Source organism: Ursus maritimus, unplaced genomic scaffold, assembly GCF_017311325.1.
Source record: "Ursus maritimus isolate PB19 unplaced genomic scaffold, ASM1731132v1 scaffold_3, whole genome shotgun sequence".
NCBI lineage: Eukaryota > Metazoa > Chordata > Mammalia > Carnivora > Ursidae > Ursus > Ursus maritimus.
In genome coordinates this window covers 12,202,737-12,217,938 of record NW_024425563.1, presented here as the reverse complement: position 1 = coordinate 12,217,938, position 15,202 = coordinate 12,202,737, and the positions used below count along the sequence as shown (strand labels likewise).

At 42.9% G+C, this 15,202-nt stretch overlaps 1 protein-coding gene across 1 annotated transcript; it reads right to left on the bottom strand.

Annotated features, from left to right (window-relative positions):
• Positions 1-1,257: 1,257 nt before the first annotated feature.
• LOC103669004 (cationic trypsin) lies at positions 1,258-6,021 on the bottom strand. Its single transcript, XM_008697320.2, has 5 exons — positions 5,982-6,021; positions 3,942-4,101; positions 2,814-3,067; positions 2,171-2,307; positions 1,258-1,583 (listed from the first exon to the last, which is right to left on the bottom strand). The coding sequence occupies exons 1-5, from the start codon at positions 6,019-6,021 to the stop codon at positions 1,434-1,436; spliced, it is 741 nt and encodes a 246-aa protein (XP_008695542.2). The 3' UTR covers positions 1,258-1,433.
• Between the last annotated feature and the right edge of the window lie 9,181 nt (positions 6,022-15,202).

Genomic DNA, 15,202 nt, shown 5'->3' with positions numbered 1-15,202 from the left:
ACTTCTCCCTATGAATGTGCCATCCACAGTTACAGAGAAATAGACATTTGGTAATGGGGGTGTACCTTCCCATACTTTCCTCTTCCAAGATACCCGGTATGGACTGCATGTTTGTGTCCCCCCAGCAAATGTATGTGCTCAAACCCGCATCCACAGTGGGATGGTATTAGGAGGTAGGGCCTTTGCAAGGTCTAGATAAGGTCTAAAGGTGGAGCCCCCATGATGGGATTAGTGCCCATAGAAGAAGAGACTAGAGCCCTCCCAATGCCATGAGGGGACACAGTGAGAAGGCCACTGTCTACAAGCCAGGAAGTGGGCCCCCACTATTTCAATGGTACCTTGATCTTGGACTTCCCAGCCTCCAGAACCATGAGAAATTAGTTTGTGGTTTAAGCCAGCTAGTCTATGGGACTTTTGTTATAGCAATCTAAACTGACTAAGACAATACCGCTCCTTCCCCTGATTACTGAGCCTGGGAATATTCCCCCCTCAAACCTCCTCCGTCTGCTCCAGTGTTTCCACGCTCAGACCCCATGATGTCTTTTTCCTGCATCCATACCAGATATGCCCAGGAATCGTGTGCTGGGACCTGTACTCCAAACCAACTCTGTAGCCCAGTCTTCTATGAACTCGGTGTAATAGATCTATTTTCTGCAAACGTACCTGCATTTGCACTTCCTTTTTCTTAGAGTTCAAAACACTACATGATGTGGGCTGGGAGGTGGGGGACTCTGCTGGAAGAGGGGCACAGATTGCCTGCGGACATCGTGGCTGCTACAGCAATACAACCCCAGTGGGAAAACCAGAAAGATCTTAGAGAACTGGAACATACAGGTCAGTAAAACCTTGGAGAATGCAGGAAATTGGGGATTTGTAAAACGTTCTTCACCTGGTGGTTTCCCTCATCTTCCCTCTGAAACACAGTTTCAGATAGATTAGAGCACAGAAGGAGACCATGGTGTCACAGCCCTGGCAATGCCTCGGGAATCAGGACAACTAGAGCTTGGTCTCCCCCTCGCTATGAGTTTGGGGAAAGACTTTGGGCAGTTGATTTTCACATTCTGCACCTTGGTGTCATCATCTGTTCAAAAATGTGACGGTAACATTGACCTCTAAGCTTATCCCTGCTTATATCCTCAATGCCCCACACAGAGCCTTACAGATAGTGGGTGGTCGGGAAATTCATTTTGATCAGGTTGGATATTCATGACACAATCTCTCCAATTCTATCCTTGTGTAATTGTTCAATTCTATGTCCACCCTCCTACACAGAAGCCAGTTTGAAGAGAAAGTTCATAAATACTAAGTAAGGACAGTTCTTGACACATGTGATGTGGAACAAAATGTTTTTATTTAGATACTGTTGTCAGATATGCGTGGAAGGTGAACGTGACTAGTAGGCTGGTGAATGGTGGGTGCACGTGCGTACATGCTTAGTTGGCAGCGATGGTCTGCTGAATCCAGCTCACGTAGTTGCAGACCTTGGTGTAGACACCAGGCTTCCCTTTTTGAGCACAGCCAGCACCCCAGGAGACAATGCCCTGGAGCACTCCGTTGCAGACCACAGGCCCACCAGAGTCACCCTGCATGAGAGGGAAGAGACAGTAAGAACTCCCAACTATGCCAAGATGGGAGAAAGGCTCAACATTGTTTCTCCATTACGCTGGGTCTGTTTTCCCAGGTAGTTTATTGTCCAGGAAGCACATTCCCTGCCCCTGAAAATCTAATTCTCAATCTCTGACTACATGCCTCTCCTTTCTCTTCCCTCCTCCTAGCTCCTGCTCTGTTCTTAGTTGACAGCATACAGGGCCAAGGAGAGGTGAGGACTGGTGCAATGCCGCCCAGCTAGCCCTGCTTTTTTCAGAAGCTTCTTTCTACAATATACCTCATCAGCCTGGTGCCTGAATGTCCTCTTTGCACATCATTTCCTGTGCATCTATTTTTTTGTTGTTGTAGTGTTCCATGATTCATTGTTTGCATATAACACGCAGTGTTTTTACCCTTATCCCTAGCTATTATCATCTCAAAAAGAAAATTTATAACTCATCCAAATTCTATCCCTCGTCCCTTGGAATCCATCCCAGAGACAGCTTTTCAATCTGCGTTTTGAGAAAGAGAACTATGGTGGAAGTGCATGAAGCTCGGCTGGAAGGAGTACAAAGAAACTGACCTGGCAAGAGTCCTTTCCACCCTGCAGGTAGCCCAGACAGATCATGTTGCTGGTGATCTGGCCAGGGTAGGCACTGCGGCAACTGCTGTCAGAGAGGATGGGGGCTTGAAGACACTGCAGGACATCAGGGTAATATTCTGTTGGGCACAAGAGTAAAAATGGAAGAATATTACCCACAGGATTCTGGAGATTTCTTTCCCAATCTCCCCCCCATCCTTCCCTACTCTCTCAGATTGCCTGTAACTTCTATTTTGGAAAAACAACTGTTATCTACAAAGTCTTCCCAACAGTTTTAATCAACAAGTTGTTCTGACTTAGTATCAGTGACTACAGGTAAATCTAGACACTATTTCCCAAGCAGCTCTCTACTTTAGGCAGCACCAAATCCCTCTGTTCTGTCTACCTCCTCAGTTTCTACTTCTTTGCAAATCACTAATCACACTTCAACTGAATATCTGCTACCATTAGCATAGCTCATTTTTGTTGAGTTTTCCAGCAAGGGGAATCTTCCTGAGATTCTGGATACTCACAAACTATCCTCTGGGAACCTTGCCTTGAGTGACAATTTGGACTAACCGACCCTCAACATGTCTTTCACTTCTAGGATTTCCAGCCTTGGTGCTTTTGTTCAGGTGACACTTACCCCCGGTGCTCTGGGTATTCCCCCAGCCAGAGATGAGGCACTGGGTACCAGCAGCCGCACAGGATGTTGGCAGAGAGATAGCAGTCACTCGAGAGTTGAGGGTGGCGGGTGAGCTCAGTTTAATCAGCATGATGTCATTATCAATAGTATTTGAGTTGTAATTGGGGTGGCGGATGACCTTGGCCGAATTGATGAATTGCTCGCCACCCTCAGAGACTGCGATGTTGTATTCTCCCAGACGCACCTGGATTCGGCTGGATTAAATGATGCAAAGATCCTTCAGGACCAGCTTGCGCCTTTCCCCTTTCCCAGTTCGCCCCAGTCATGAGCATCAGCACGAACAGCATCCCCTGCAAGCATCTCCACACGCAGGTAACTGTGCACTTAAGGCAGCCCTACCAGACCTGGCGCGGGTGAGAGTAACTCTAGGGGGGTGCCCTACCCCTACAGACTCAAGCCCACCATCTTGCTAGAAAGTTAGATACGTTTAGTTCCCATGACTAAGTGATGCCAATAAAAGGGTGGGAGGTGACACAGGAATTGGTGGTGACTGCTCAGCACCTGCTACTCCCCCTGGTTGGGATTACCCATGACTGTAGGGAGCTGTGGCAGGAATCCGAGACATGACAGAATTTTAAGGGGGCACAATGAATTGTGTTATTTTTTTTTTTAAGATTTTATTTTTATTTATTTGACAGAGACAGCCAGTGAGAGAGGGAACACAAGCAGGCAGAGTGGGAGAGGAAGAAGCAGGCTCCCAGCGGAGGAGCCCGATGTGGGACTCGATCCCAGAACGCCAGGATCACGCCCTGAGCCGAAGGCAGACGCTTTAACGACTGCGCTACCCAGGCGCCCCCCTGAATTGTGTTATTTTTAATGTTGTTCTGGAAGCTTCGTGTGGGTTATTACCTTCATATGCCATTTTTTTCCTGGTTGAGCTATCATGATTACCCTTCCATGTAAAATCCCCTCAGTGCATCATTCAGTACCCAGGGTGAATGATGAGGCTCCTAGAATCTGAATGCTCGCCCCTCAAGCGTAACTGTGCAGTGTACCCTGATTGTGCTTTGGCAGGGCTGGGCCATGGGTTGATCTGAGAGAACAGGGATGTGAGGATTGGTCACTTACGACTTGTAGCAATGAGCCGCGGATACCACCCACTGGGAATTGATGAGGGAGCCGCCACAGAAGTGGTAGCCTGAGTTCAGGGACACCTGGTAAGGGACAGAATTCCTCTGACAGGTGTATCCCCCAACGATCTTGTCATCATCATCAATGGGGAAAGCAACTGACAGGGAAAAGTTGGAAACAATCTGTTAAACAGATCCATTCTGGAATTTCTACTTACCACAGCGTTTTTGCAGATAAACCAGAAAAGAGGAGATAATGTTTTCCTGTCACACATAATGGTGATAATATAATTTTTACACAATTTTTTCCAAAATCTCATTATTCTACACCTTTAACACACACCCTACTTATACTAGTATAAGTATCTAATTTTTTATGTTATGCTTTAAATTTGATAAATATACTGTTTTCTTAAGGTATACACCGCATACACACACACACAGCCCCCTTGATCAGAGACTCTTTGTGCAATAAATGCCCTGAACAGTACTAAGGGTATACAGAATATTTTTATACAAAATTTGCTCAACAGTCATGCAAATAGGTGTTTCATAAAGCTTTGGAGTAATCATGCTTATGTTTAATTATAGTAGTTGGTATGGGATAGATATCCTCACAAAGGCCACCTTTAGAAGCCACCTAAGAATGTTCTAGCCTGGAAGGAATTGGGAGTTTTGTACTCTTGTTCCCCAAATTTCTCCTTTTCTTCTTGCCTAAAATTTTCATGACATAATTTCATGGGACATTATATGGTTTCCTTTTCCAATCTCCCCTTAACTCAATTATCTTTCCAATTTTTTAAGTTTATTCAGCATTCTGAAGTCTGCCCACTGATTTATTAAGATTTCAAAGGCTGCCAAAATCTATGATTATATTATATGTACCCTATTCGAGTATTTTCAAATAATTTTGGGAAAGAAATTTCCAGGTGTAGAGACTAATGTATTGAATTTATACCCGTCCAATTCAGGAAAGTTTAATAGTAAGATTTGTATAAAATTTGGTAGTATAAAAAACACAAATAGACATTTTTCTTTCTTTTGCTGATTAAATGACATGTTATTTTACACCAAAGAGATTTCATTAGCAAAGATGTTGTAAAACCAGCCCATGGCTTTTATTCATGAGAAATGAAGTACCTTCACCTGTTAAGATCCTTGTGAAGATGCCTGTCGGTGTAGAGAAGACATGGGCTCTGACCCTCTTAGAGTCTTCAATAAGCCCAAGACTAGTCACTAATCCCAATTTTCACTCCGAATGATTAATTCCAAGGGCTTATTAAAGGTTATAACAACATTTCCTATCTGTTCCTTTTCTCTCTTTGTCTATGGATTTTACCTTGAAGCTCAGGGCAATTTCTCCCTCTTTATACTTCCTGCCCTAACTACACTTGCTCACTATCATCTTTCCCCCCACAAGGGAGATTTATATAGACATTTGTAGGACTGTAGTCCCCATATTATTGTGGTTTTGGTTACCCTTGGCTAAGCAGACTCAGGAAGTAGACTATCCATTTTCTCATGTATCCTCCGAAGGTCATTATAGCCTAACACTGCATCACAATACCAATGTCATTCACCCCACTTCTTCTCATCACGTAGGCATTTTATCATCACACATCATCACAAGACAGGTGCGAACAGTGCAATAAGATATTTTGAGAGAGAGAGACAGAAGAGCATAGTCACATAGCTTTTATTAAAGTATATTGTTATAAATGTTCTATGTTTTTGGTAGGTTTGTTGTTAATCCCTTACTGTGCCTAATTTGTTAATTAAACTTTATCATGGATATGTATACGTGGGGGAGAAAACCATAGTATATGGGTTCAGTACTATCTGCGGCTTCAGGCATCTACTGGGGGTGCATGTAGCTGCCACAGAAAAGAAGGGACTATTATATACACTGTCATGTCAGTATTTTAAGCTCCGTGAGTACAGAGATTCTATTCAACATTCACTGTTGTCTTCCAGAGTACAAAGTGAAAAACAAATACATCATGGACACCTACTGATTTATTTATTATTATAGACTTACCAGTGGCTCCCAGCAGGGCAAGGAAGATGAAGGTCTTCATGGTTGCTCCCTGGATCTGGACTGGGGAGTTCCATAAACTTCTCTCATCCACAGCTATTTATACATCCAGGTTTGACATTGACACCCATGGCCATGGGCGCCCGAAAAGTGATTTTACTGGAAACTCACAAATCCGAATTTAGAATTCAATTCTGTGCCAAGTTGAAGATAATTCAGCATCTGATTTAAACATTAGCTTTTGTCTACTTTTCCAGAAGGTTATGGGAATGGAAGTAATAAACTCACCTGGTGTGATTTGTACCACATAAAAAGAAAGTAAGTTGGAGTAAGGTCATGAAAGAGGGCTACGGGTGTCCTGTTTCCCACACAAAAATTGTAGGTACTTGGTTGTCTCACCTGTGAACTTTCATCTTGAGGACCATCTTGAACACTACCCCCTTGATGTTTAATTAACATTGGCTCTTTCACAATTGTAAATTTTTTCTGTGGTATCTCTGGCCTTGGATATCCATGTTAACCTTTCACCATTAGTATGGACAACTTGTTTCCTTGAGAAAAGAAACATTATTCTGAATTAAGCTATGATCGATCTAGACGGAAGAGTGAAAGAATCACTTACATTTACCAGAAATTACTATTTATTTTACAAATATAAAAACTTTGCAAATTTTAATTTAGTAATTCTCATGACAACCCTAGAATGTACCTATTACTATCCCCACTTTATATATGAGTAAACGGAGACACAGAAAATTGTAGGAGACTTGCAAGTACACAGTGGGGTCAGATTCCAACCCAGGAAATCTGGCTTCAGAGTCTGTGTGCTTAACTGCTGTACAACACTTCCCCAGTAAGTTCACCACATTTGGACACCAAGACAATGCAGACATCTCGGCCAATGATAATACAATTGAAATTTAGGGAGTGCTTCCTCTGTGTCAGGCACTGTGGATGGGATTTATATACATCAACTCATTCAATCCTTACCAACTGCTTTCTAAGTATTGTTCTCATCTTTACCATTTCATAGATGGGGAGGGTGAAGCTTAGAGACATTACATGTCTTGCTCAAAGTTTTATAGTCTTCAGTGGTCAACACAGGGTTCAATCTCAAGCAGCCTCATTTGAAGGGTCATGGCCTCCACTGTGATGCCATAAACATAACTAAGGAGAACAATCTGAACTCTACCGAATCAAAGGATGACCACAGGGAGCAGATAGAATTCTTAGAAAAATCTATGAAATGTGTTCATGGAGCAGCAGTTGTCATAATTAATGAGGCATGGCAGAAACATCCAGAATAAGTGAATCTCAGGAAGAACTAACCTCTAGCTCCGTATAACCAAACTCTACTCCCACACATCTGAATGGCCACCAGGATTTACTTCTGCTTTAGCAAATCATCCCTCCTGAAGTAGTTTCTTTCTCTTAACATTTGAAGGTTTGCTGATAAAAAGATGATAACTAGAAGGCAGACTTGACATTTGGGGCCGGGTAATTCTGTGTTGTGGGAACCGCCCCGCACTCTGTAGGATATTTATCAGCATCCCTGGCCTTAGTTACAAGTACCACTAGCCCCTCTTCCGGGTTGTGACAACCAAAATGTCTCCAGACATTGCTAAATGTTCCCTTGGGTTCAAAATCATCCCCAGCTGGGAACAACTGATCTAAGGAGAAAAGATGGGCAAAGTAGCATCTAAGGCCATAGACATGGGAAAGTGCCTTGAACGTGAGGACCATGTAGATACTCATTAACTCCTGAATGATGGCACTTAAGGCAGGGGGTTGCCCTTTCCTGATCCCAAATATCTCAGGAGTCCTGATGTATTTGCTGACATTTTCCCTCCCCTATCTGTGACATGGCCTTTCTTTGTTGTCCCCTCCTCCCTTTGTGACTGTGTCCCCCCCCCCCCCTCACTTGCCATCTCCCTTCTTCTAAAGGGTCCCTCTGTGATTCTCAGAGACTCACCAAACATTGAGATATGAAATAAATTTCATAAATCATCCCCTGCCCCCTGTTTTCCTGATGAGGAAGCTGTGATCCCCATGGAAGTTATTGGCAATGTCAGGACTCAGAACTGAATCTCTGGATTTCCTCTGACATGTTGAACTTTATCTGAGCCCTGTGCTCCCAGAAAACAGTGACTGTTAAAAATCCTGAGAATGTTGTGTTCAAGGAAATGGCCACAAAGAACTACCTTCCACACAGGAGTTACTGGAGACGTTGTCCACTCTTTCTCGTGGCTCCCATAAAACTCAAGATGACTCCCTTGTTTACCTGTGACAAGACCCAACACAGACCCTTCCCCTTGTACTTGCACCTGCTGAGATGGCCGGAACAGACCCTCCCAACTCCCCATTCTTTGTCTCATGAATGATTAGCTAAGCTTAGAATTCTTTTTTTCCCCTGAAACTGGCTAAACACAGAGAAAACACTCTTTGTTCAGCTGACTGAGAAGTCCCCTGACTGCAACACAGTTGTTTTTCTCAACTGCAAACCTCCCCACCCGTAACTTGATTATTTTTTCCTATAAAAGTCTTAAAGCAAAACCATCCTGCTGTGACACTCTGATCTTTGAATCTGGGGAGCTCTTACTGCAATACTTTGAATAAAATCAAGCTTACTTGTTCACTTTTTGTCTTTGACATTGACTACTCTTCAATGAGCTACACTTCTGTTTATAAGTTAGCCTTACATGCAAACTTCTTGACTGCCTCCCTCCAAGGAGATAGGAGACCAATAGTGGGTCAATCGGGGATATTGATCTACAGTCTTCCTGTAGTGTCCTTCTTTCTCTGGCTTCATATAAAGAGTTCTAAAGGGTTCCTTCCTCTTCACCTTTTTGGAAAAGTCTGAGAGGGATGGGTGTTAATTCCTCTTTACATGTTCGGTAGAAATTGCCAGTGAGGTCATCTGGGTCTGGGGTTTTCTGTGTTGGGAGGATTTTGATTACTGAGTCAATCTCTACTCCTCACCGATCTGTTCAGATTTTCTAATTATCAAGTGCTTAGGATAGTGAGTTCTAATGCCAAATAGGAAATGCTATGTAAATACTTATTAAATGAAATACCTGTATTTTAGTGTCTCCATATTTTTCAGGCTTCTGGGGATGCCTTTCTTCCCCAAGGTCTGAGAATGTTTGCAATGTCCTATATGGTGGTGAAGAGCTTGGTCTCTGGAGTCCACCTTCTAGGCTTTGATTCCTGGCTGCAAGACCTACTAGCTGTCTTATCCTGAGAAAAACAGTTGACCTCTTAAGCGTCATGTAGGGAGGAATATTAGTTCCTATTTCATCGGATAGTTGTGAGGATTGAACATTAATTTTTTTTAATATTACTTAAAAGCATGTAAGAATAGTGTGACATGTCGAAAAAGCTGAATAAGTACTGGTTGTGATGATGATGGTGACATTTTTCACCTCTGCATCAATGAGGAATGAATCCTGAATACGAGGAAGGAATAAACCTTCAATATGTCTCTGGCTCACAGAATTCAGGGCTGTCCTGGGGCACGCTGCTCCTGAACTCAGAGCATGCTGGGGCATCTGGAACAGCAGGTGTCCACAGTCTAATATGGCTCTCTCTACTGAAATATATTACTCTCCCCTCTCATTGTAACTATGTTTGGCTTGTGACGCCCAGTGACAAATGTGAGACTCTGAACAGATGTGGGAGGATGAGCGTGGAGCCCGTCAGTAGTCCCAGCCTGCCCTGCGCTGCACTCATTCTCAGCTGGCTTCCTTCTCAGGCGTGAATGTGGGTGAAGAGACTTTTGAAAGGTAGTAAGGGCCCCTACTAAGTTTTGTGAAGTAAACACCCTGGCATTTCACTAAAACCAGACAATATTTCTGCTCTGGAAAATCTATTACATGTTTATTGAGAAAAATATGGGGAAAAAATGATGAAACATCAATAAAAACTCACTTATTATAACTCCACTTAGCGTTGTCCACTATTAGCATGTCCAGCATTGCAATACTTTTCGCTCTGCCCATTCTCCACAATTTTCCCTCAACAAAAAAATTTAACAATTTTTTGACTTTCTTTTTAAGAACAAGCAATTTTAGGTTCGCAGTAAAATTGAGGGGAAGGTACAGAGATTTCCCATATACCCTGAGCCCTCACCAGTGCATAGCCTCCCCCATTACCAACATCGCCACCAGAGCGGTCCGTTTGTTACGATCGATGAGCCTACACTGACACACTATTACCCCTCAAAGTCCTTAGTTTACCACAGCGTTCACTCTTCTTGCTGTTGTATGGTCCGTAGGTTTGGACAAATGTATAATGAATGACATGTAGCATTAGAGTATCATTCAGAGTATTTTCATTGTCCTAAAAGTCCTCTGGGCTCTGCCTATTCATCCCTTCCCTGACTTCCAACCCTCGGAAACTACTGGTTTTTTTATTGATGCCATAGTTGTGCTTTTTCCAAAATGTCCTATTTCTGGAATCATACAATATGTAGGCTTTCCAGTTTTCTTCTGTCCCTTGGTTTTATGCATTTAAGTTTCCTCCCTGTCTTTCTGTTGCTTCATAGCTCATTTCTTTTTAGTGCTGAATCATATTCCATTGGCTGCATGTCCTACAATTTATTTATCAAAACACCTATGGAAGAACATCTCAGTTGTTTCCAAGTTTTGACGATTACAGATAAAGTTGCTATAAATAGTCACATGTACCTTTGTGTGTAGAGATATGTTTTCATCCTGATTCTTGGATGATATGTTAAGACGATGGTTAGGCAGATCCCTTAGCCAAGATGGAGTAAAAATAGATGATGATTAGACTGAGCTACTCAGAATGAATGAGTGCTCTCAGACTAAATAAAGACTTTTGTATATGTATCTATTCAATGTGACAGAACTTAATTGACTTTTAAAAGTACAACTAAAATGCTGCTAAGATAGTAAGTAAATATCTTCATTTTTAAAGGCTTTTGAAAAATTTATATCAATACCAAAATCACACGCCATAAAAGATGAATGATGAGAATAGTTTGCATTTAAATAATGAACTAAATAAGATTTCGAAGGTAAAAGAGGCTTCTATTTGTCTTATGAAAGCAAATTTTCTCAGATAATTCATCTTGACCATATGCTGAAATTCTTTGCTTGTTACTGGAAAAACTAACAAGTGGATTATGGTGTTTGCCAGTATGAAGTAAACTTGCACCAAGGCTGTCTATCCTAGATGAGAAAAATATTTACATAAGGAGCTAAGTGTCTGTGCAGATATCACTTTATAGGCTATGAAGGGTCATAACCTTGAGGTTGGCAGTTGAGAGTCATTTTAGAGTTTTCAGAGCAAGTGATAAATAAAATAAATTCAACTGTTACTATGATGAGACGTACGAAGAAAAAACCACTTTGTCTCTAGGCAGTTGTTCCTAATCTCAGATTGTTATCTCTTAAAATATTTCCTTATTTTTGCCCCAAAGATGCATGTCTTCCTGGACCTTACTGAATTATAAATTAGGTATTTATGTGTAGTAAATACATGTTGTTGAGAGATAGCTCTTCTGACTCTACAGAGTGGTTTTTTATTATAACTTGTAGCGTGTATTCATAGGTCTTTCCTAAAAGAAAAAAAGATCTATTTATTTATTTTAGAGTGAGAGAGAGAGAGAGCATGAGAGGGGGGAGGGGCAGAGGGAGAGAGAGAGAGAATCCTCAAGCCAACTCCCTGCTAACTCCAACACAAGGCTCAATCCCAGGACCCTGAGATCGTGACCTGAGCCCAAATCAAGTTGACCGCTTAATGAACTGAGCCACCTGGGAGCCCCTGTTTTCATAGGTCTTTTTATGTGTTTCTCTGATTCCATGGTTGATCCTTGAACAACATGAGTTTAAACTGCATGGGTGCATTATTTGTGGACTTCTTACAGCACAGAACTGCAAATGTATTTTCTCTTCCTTATGGTTTTCTTAATACCATTTTATCTCTACTTTACTTGGTTGTAAGAATAGAGAATGGAGCACATGTACCAAGTATGTGTGAATCAGCTGTTTGCGTGACCAGTAAGGCCTCTGGCCTACAGTGCGCTATTTGGAGCCTCTTCTCAAGAAAAGATGTTAATATTTCTTGGGTGGGTGAATTTTTATCTAATGTACATTAAAATGAACCCATGCTATGTCGTATTATAGCTCTTGAAATAACATTGGCCATTTGTGTGCTACCTGAAATCAGGCTGAAGACTGATTGTTCTCGTATATGTGTCGCCAAAGCAAGCACATGATAAAGATGGCTGGAGATGTGCATCGCCTAGTACTAGGCAGAGGGCCAGACAAAATGGGAGTGAGAAATCCTAAGGACCACTGATGGTGGTGACTGTGCTGGCTGTTGGGGGTGGAAGGGCGATGGAACCAAGTAAATCCGGAGAGGAAGGAAAAAAGAAAAGTGCCACAAGTGGAAAAGACTAAGCGAATGCTCCGTGCTGGAGGCCAGGAGAATAAGGATCAGTGTAAGGTGTCTCTGTACGTAAGCGTCATGTCCGTCATTGACGGGGGTGAACAAACCGGAAGAAGAGAACCCTTGCGCCATTGTGTGTGAGCTCAGACCTACAAGATACCTTTTGCTTCTGAGATACCGGGAGTCATTCTGTGAAGTTGGGCCTTGGAGAATTGGGTTGGAATTTCCCAGATTCAAGAGAGGCAGTTTATGTGTGCAAAACTTCTATCCTCAACAACATCAATGAAGTCTTATTTACAGTCAACACTGGACATGCCACAGTGTGGGGGGGGGGGGCGGTGATCACCTTCCTCAGTCACATCTATGAAAAGAGACCCATGCTAGGTGCGGGAGTGCCCACATTCCTTTCGCCCAGCGGAGTGGGTTGGTACCTATACTTCTTTTCCTAACCGCAAACACGTGGTGTCCCAGAGGCACATGTCTGTATTTAATGAATCTGTATTTGTCACCTCTTTCTCCCATGCACGTGGCTTAGTGGTGGCCTTGGAGGACTATTTAAACTTGTGCCTGAACTGGGGGCTGGCTGGGTTCCAGCAAATGCATTGACCTTTATACTGGCAGAAGCAAGAGTCACTGGGCTCTGAAGGCAACTTTATGATCTTTTCTTTAATGGAGTCTGTTTTTCTTTTTCCTTAGCTCCTCCAGCCACTTTCCTGGCTAATACAACTTGAATGACTGAGGTCATCATTGGCTCTTTACCACTCCAATAGGAGGGGAAATTTTTAAAGAAGAATTCCTCTCCCTGGAAAGAGATATATTTAAGTTACTAAAAAAGTGAAATAAGCAATCAGGGCCGCAAGACTACAAAAAGGAACAAGTTACAAAGCTTGTGCTTGTGTAATAACCGTGATGCTGTCCTGGAAGTCTATGCTAAGCTGAATTTCCAATCGTTGCCATTAAGCAGAAAATCAGTGTCGGCAAATAGAATGTGATTTCTTGGTAAAGTGAACCCCGGAACAAGACAGGCTTCCTTGAGAACACTGCTCAAGGATGGCATTGGCTTGAGGACGTTTCTATTCTAGCTCTATGGGATTCTCTTCAGATAATTGTGTACAGGGCTCAGCAAGGTTTTTTTCTGTAAAGAGCTCAAGAGTAAATGGTTTAGGCTCTGCGGGCAATGCGGTCTCTGTCACAGCCGCCCCGCATTTGCAGCATGAAAGCAGGGCATGCATGGGTGGGGGCAGCTGCGTTCCCGGAAACCTCCATTTGCTAAAACAAGCTGCAGGTCAGATTTGTCCCCAGGCTGCAATTTGCGGACCCTGCCCTAGAACATAAGGAAGGAACCATTTAAGTGCCCCATATCCAGACTTAAAATGGAATGGTGGTTCGGTGTCAATGATCAGGTGTGGCTCGACATAAAACTAGTAATCTTTAGAGAACTAGCTCACTGTGGCCTTTCCTTCCAATAAAGCTTTAGGGAGAAAGAAAGAAGTGGGAGATTGGGGATTTAGGGCTGGGACATCAGAGTGACGGAGAACAAGGCAGAACAAAGAAAAGAATCATCGAGAGAGAAACTTGTACCGAAGTATGAGACACAGTAAAATTCTGGGAAAGAAAGTTTCAATCGATCTGGCAACCAGAGTTCTGGCTTTCATTCCATTGCTAGCTTCTATTTTGGGGGTCTTTGCACAGTAATATCCTCATGTATAAATGAACACCCACAGAAAACCATGGGGAAACAGGAGAAGTTAGCACGATCTTTGGTGCACATAGAAGAGTTTCGTTAAAGTGTTAACACAACTGAATTCTGTCCCTGTCAGAATTCGCTTCACACGGCTCCGTCTTCCCCTTTGCAGCCAGCTCCTATTCCTATCCCGCCAGGGTAGGTGGGGAAGTGCACCTTATAAAAGAAAAATTGAGCTGTATCAAAGAAGCAGACAGGTGTGTATACCGGCCAAGCTGTAGGTCTTCCTTTAGTCCCCTCATTGTGTGGTACGGTCCCTTGTGGCCCTTCCCATCCATTCCCACCTCCTCGCCAACCACACAGTACATTCCAGCCCCGAGCTCTTCAGAAGGCTCACATCCCCATTTGTGTCCTAGTATCTTCCCCCCAACAGTTGGTTTACAGTGATTTAGGATTGTCTGTCTCTGTTGTTAGTACACTGTCCATGCCAAAGTGTCAGTCCAGCCCTTACTAACGCCCACCACATTCTGACCCCACTGCGTGGGGTCATTTGTCTCCATCCTTCTTCCCCCACTAGTGTCCCCACCTCCCTGACTTTGTGCTAGGCTGGTCTGGGCTTGCAGCAGCTTTGCTGTCTTCTCTGCCTATTTCATTCTATTTCACATTATTTACTCTTTTCATTTCCTATTAAGTTATTGAGATAAAGAAACACACACACACACAAAAGGATCACCAAACTGTTATGTGACAAGAGAAAGGCCAAGAAAATTTTCTCTCAACTCCCATATATTCCTATTAGATCAAGAAGAATTCGTGAAGGGGAATAATTTTAAGAACCGTTTGCATGAAAGAACGAAGGGAGGGAGGGAGGGCTCTAGATCTGAGGTCTGGCAGTGGTCTTATAAAAAGTAAGATTTTTTATATAAAGCAATATTCCTAGGTGATTTGTGCTGGGGGAACAGGGAGGAGCACTTTGGTTCCCTCAAGAAGTTAACAGCACAGGGAAGGGTGTGACTGGGGTAGAATACTTGGCTAGAATGTCCACAATAGCTAAATCGTGGAAGGAGCCGAGATGCCCTTCAACAGATGACTGGATTAAGAAGTTGTGGTCCATATATACAATGGA

Excerpts from the sequence above, each read along its gene's own strand:
- LOC103669004 (XM_008697320.2), bottom strand. The coding sequence starts at position 6,021 with ATGAAGACCTTCATCTTCCTTGCCCTGCTGGGAGCCACTG. Across the intron at positions 2,308-2,813 it reads GAATACCCAGAGCACCGGGG|AATATTACCCTGATGTCCTG; the intron begins GTAAGTGTCACC and ends TGTGCCCAACAG. Across the intron at positions 1,584-2,170 it reads GTGGAAAGGACTCTTGCCAG|GGTGACTCTGGTGGGCCTGT; the intron begins GTCAGTTTCTTT and ends CCTCTCATGCAG.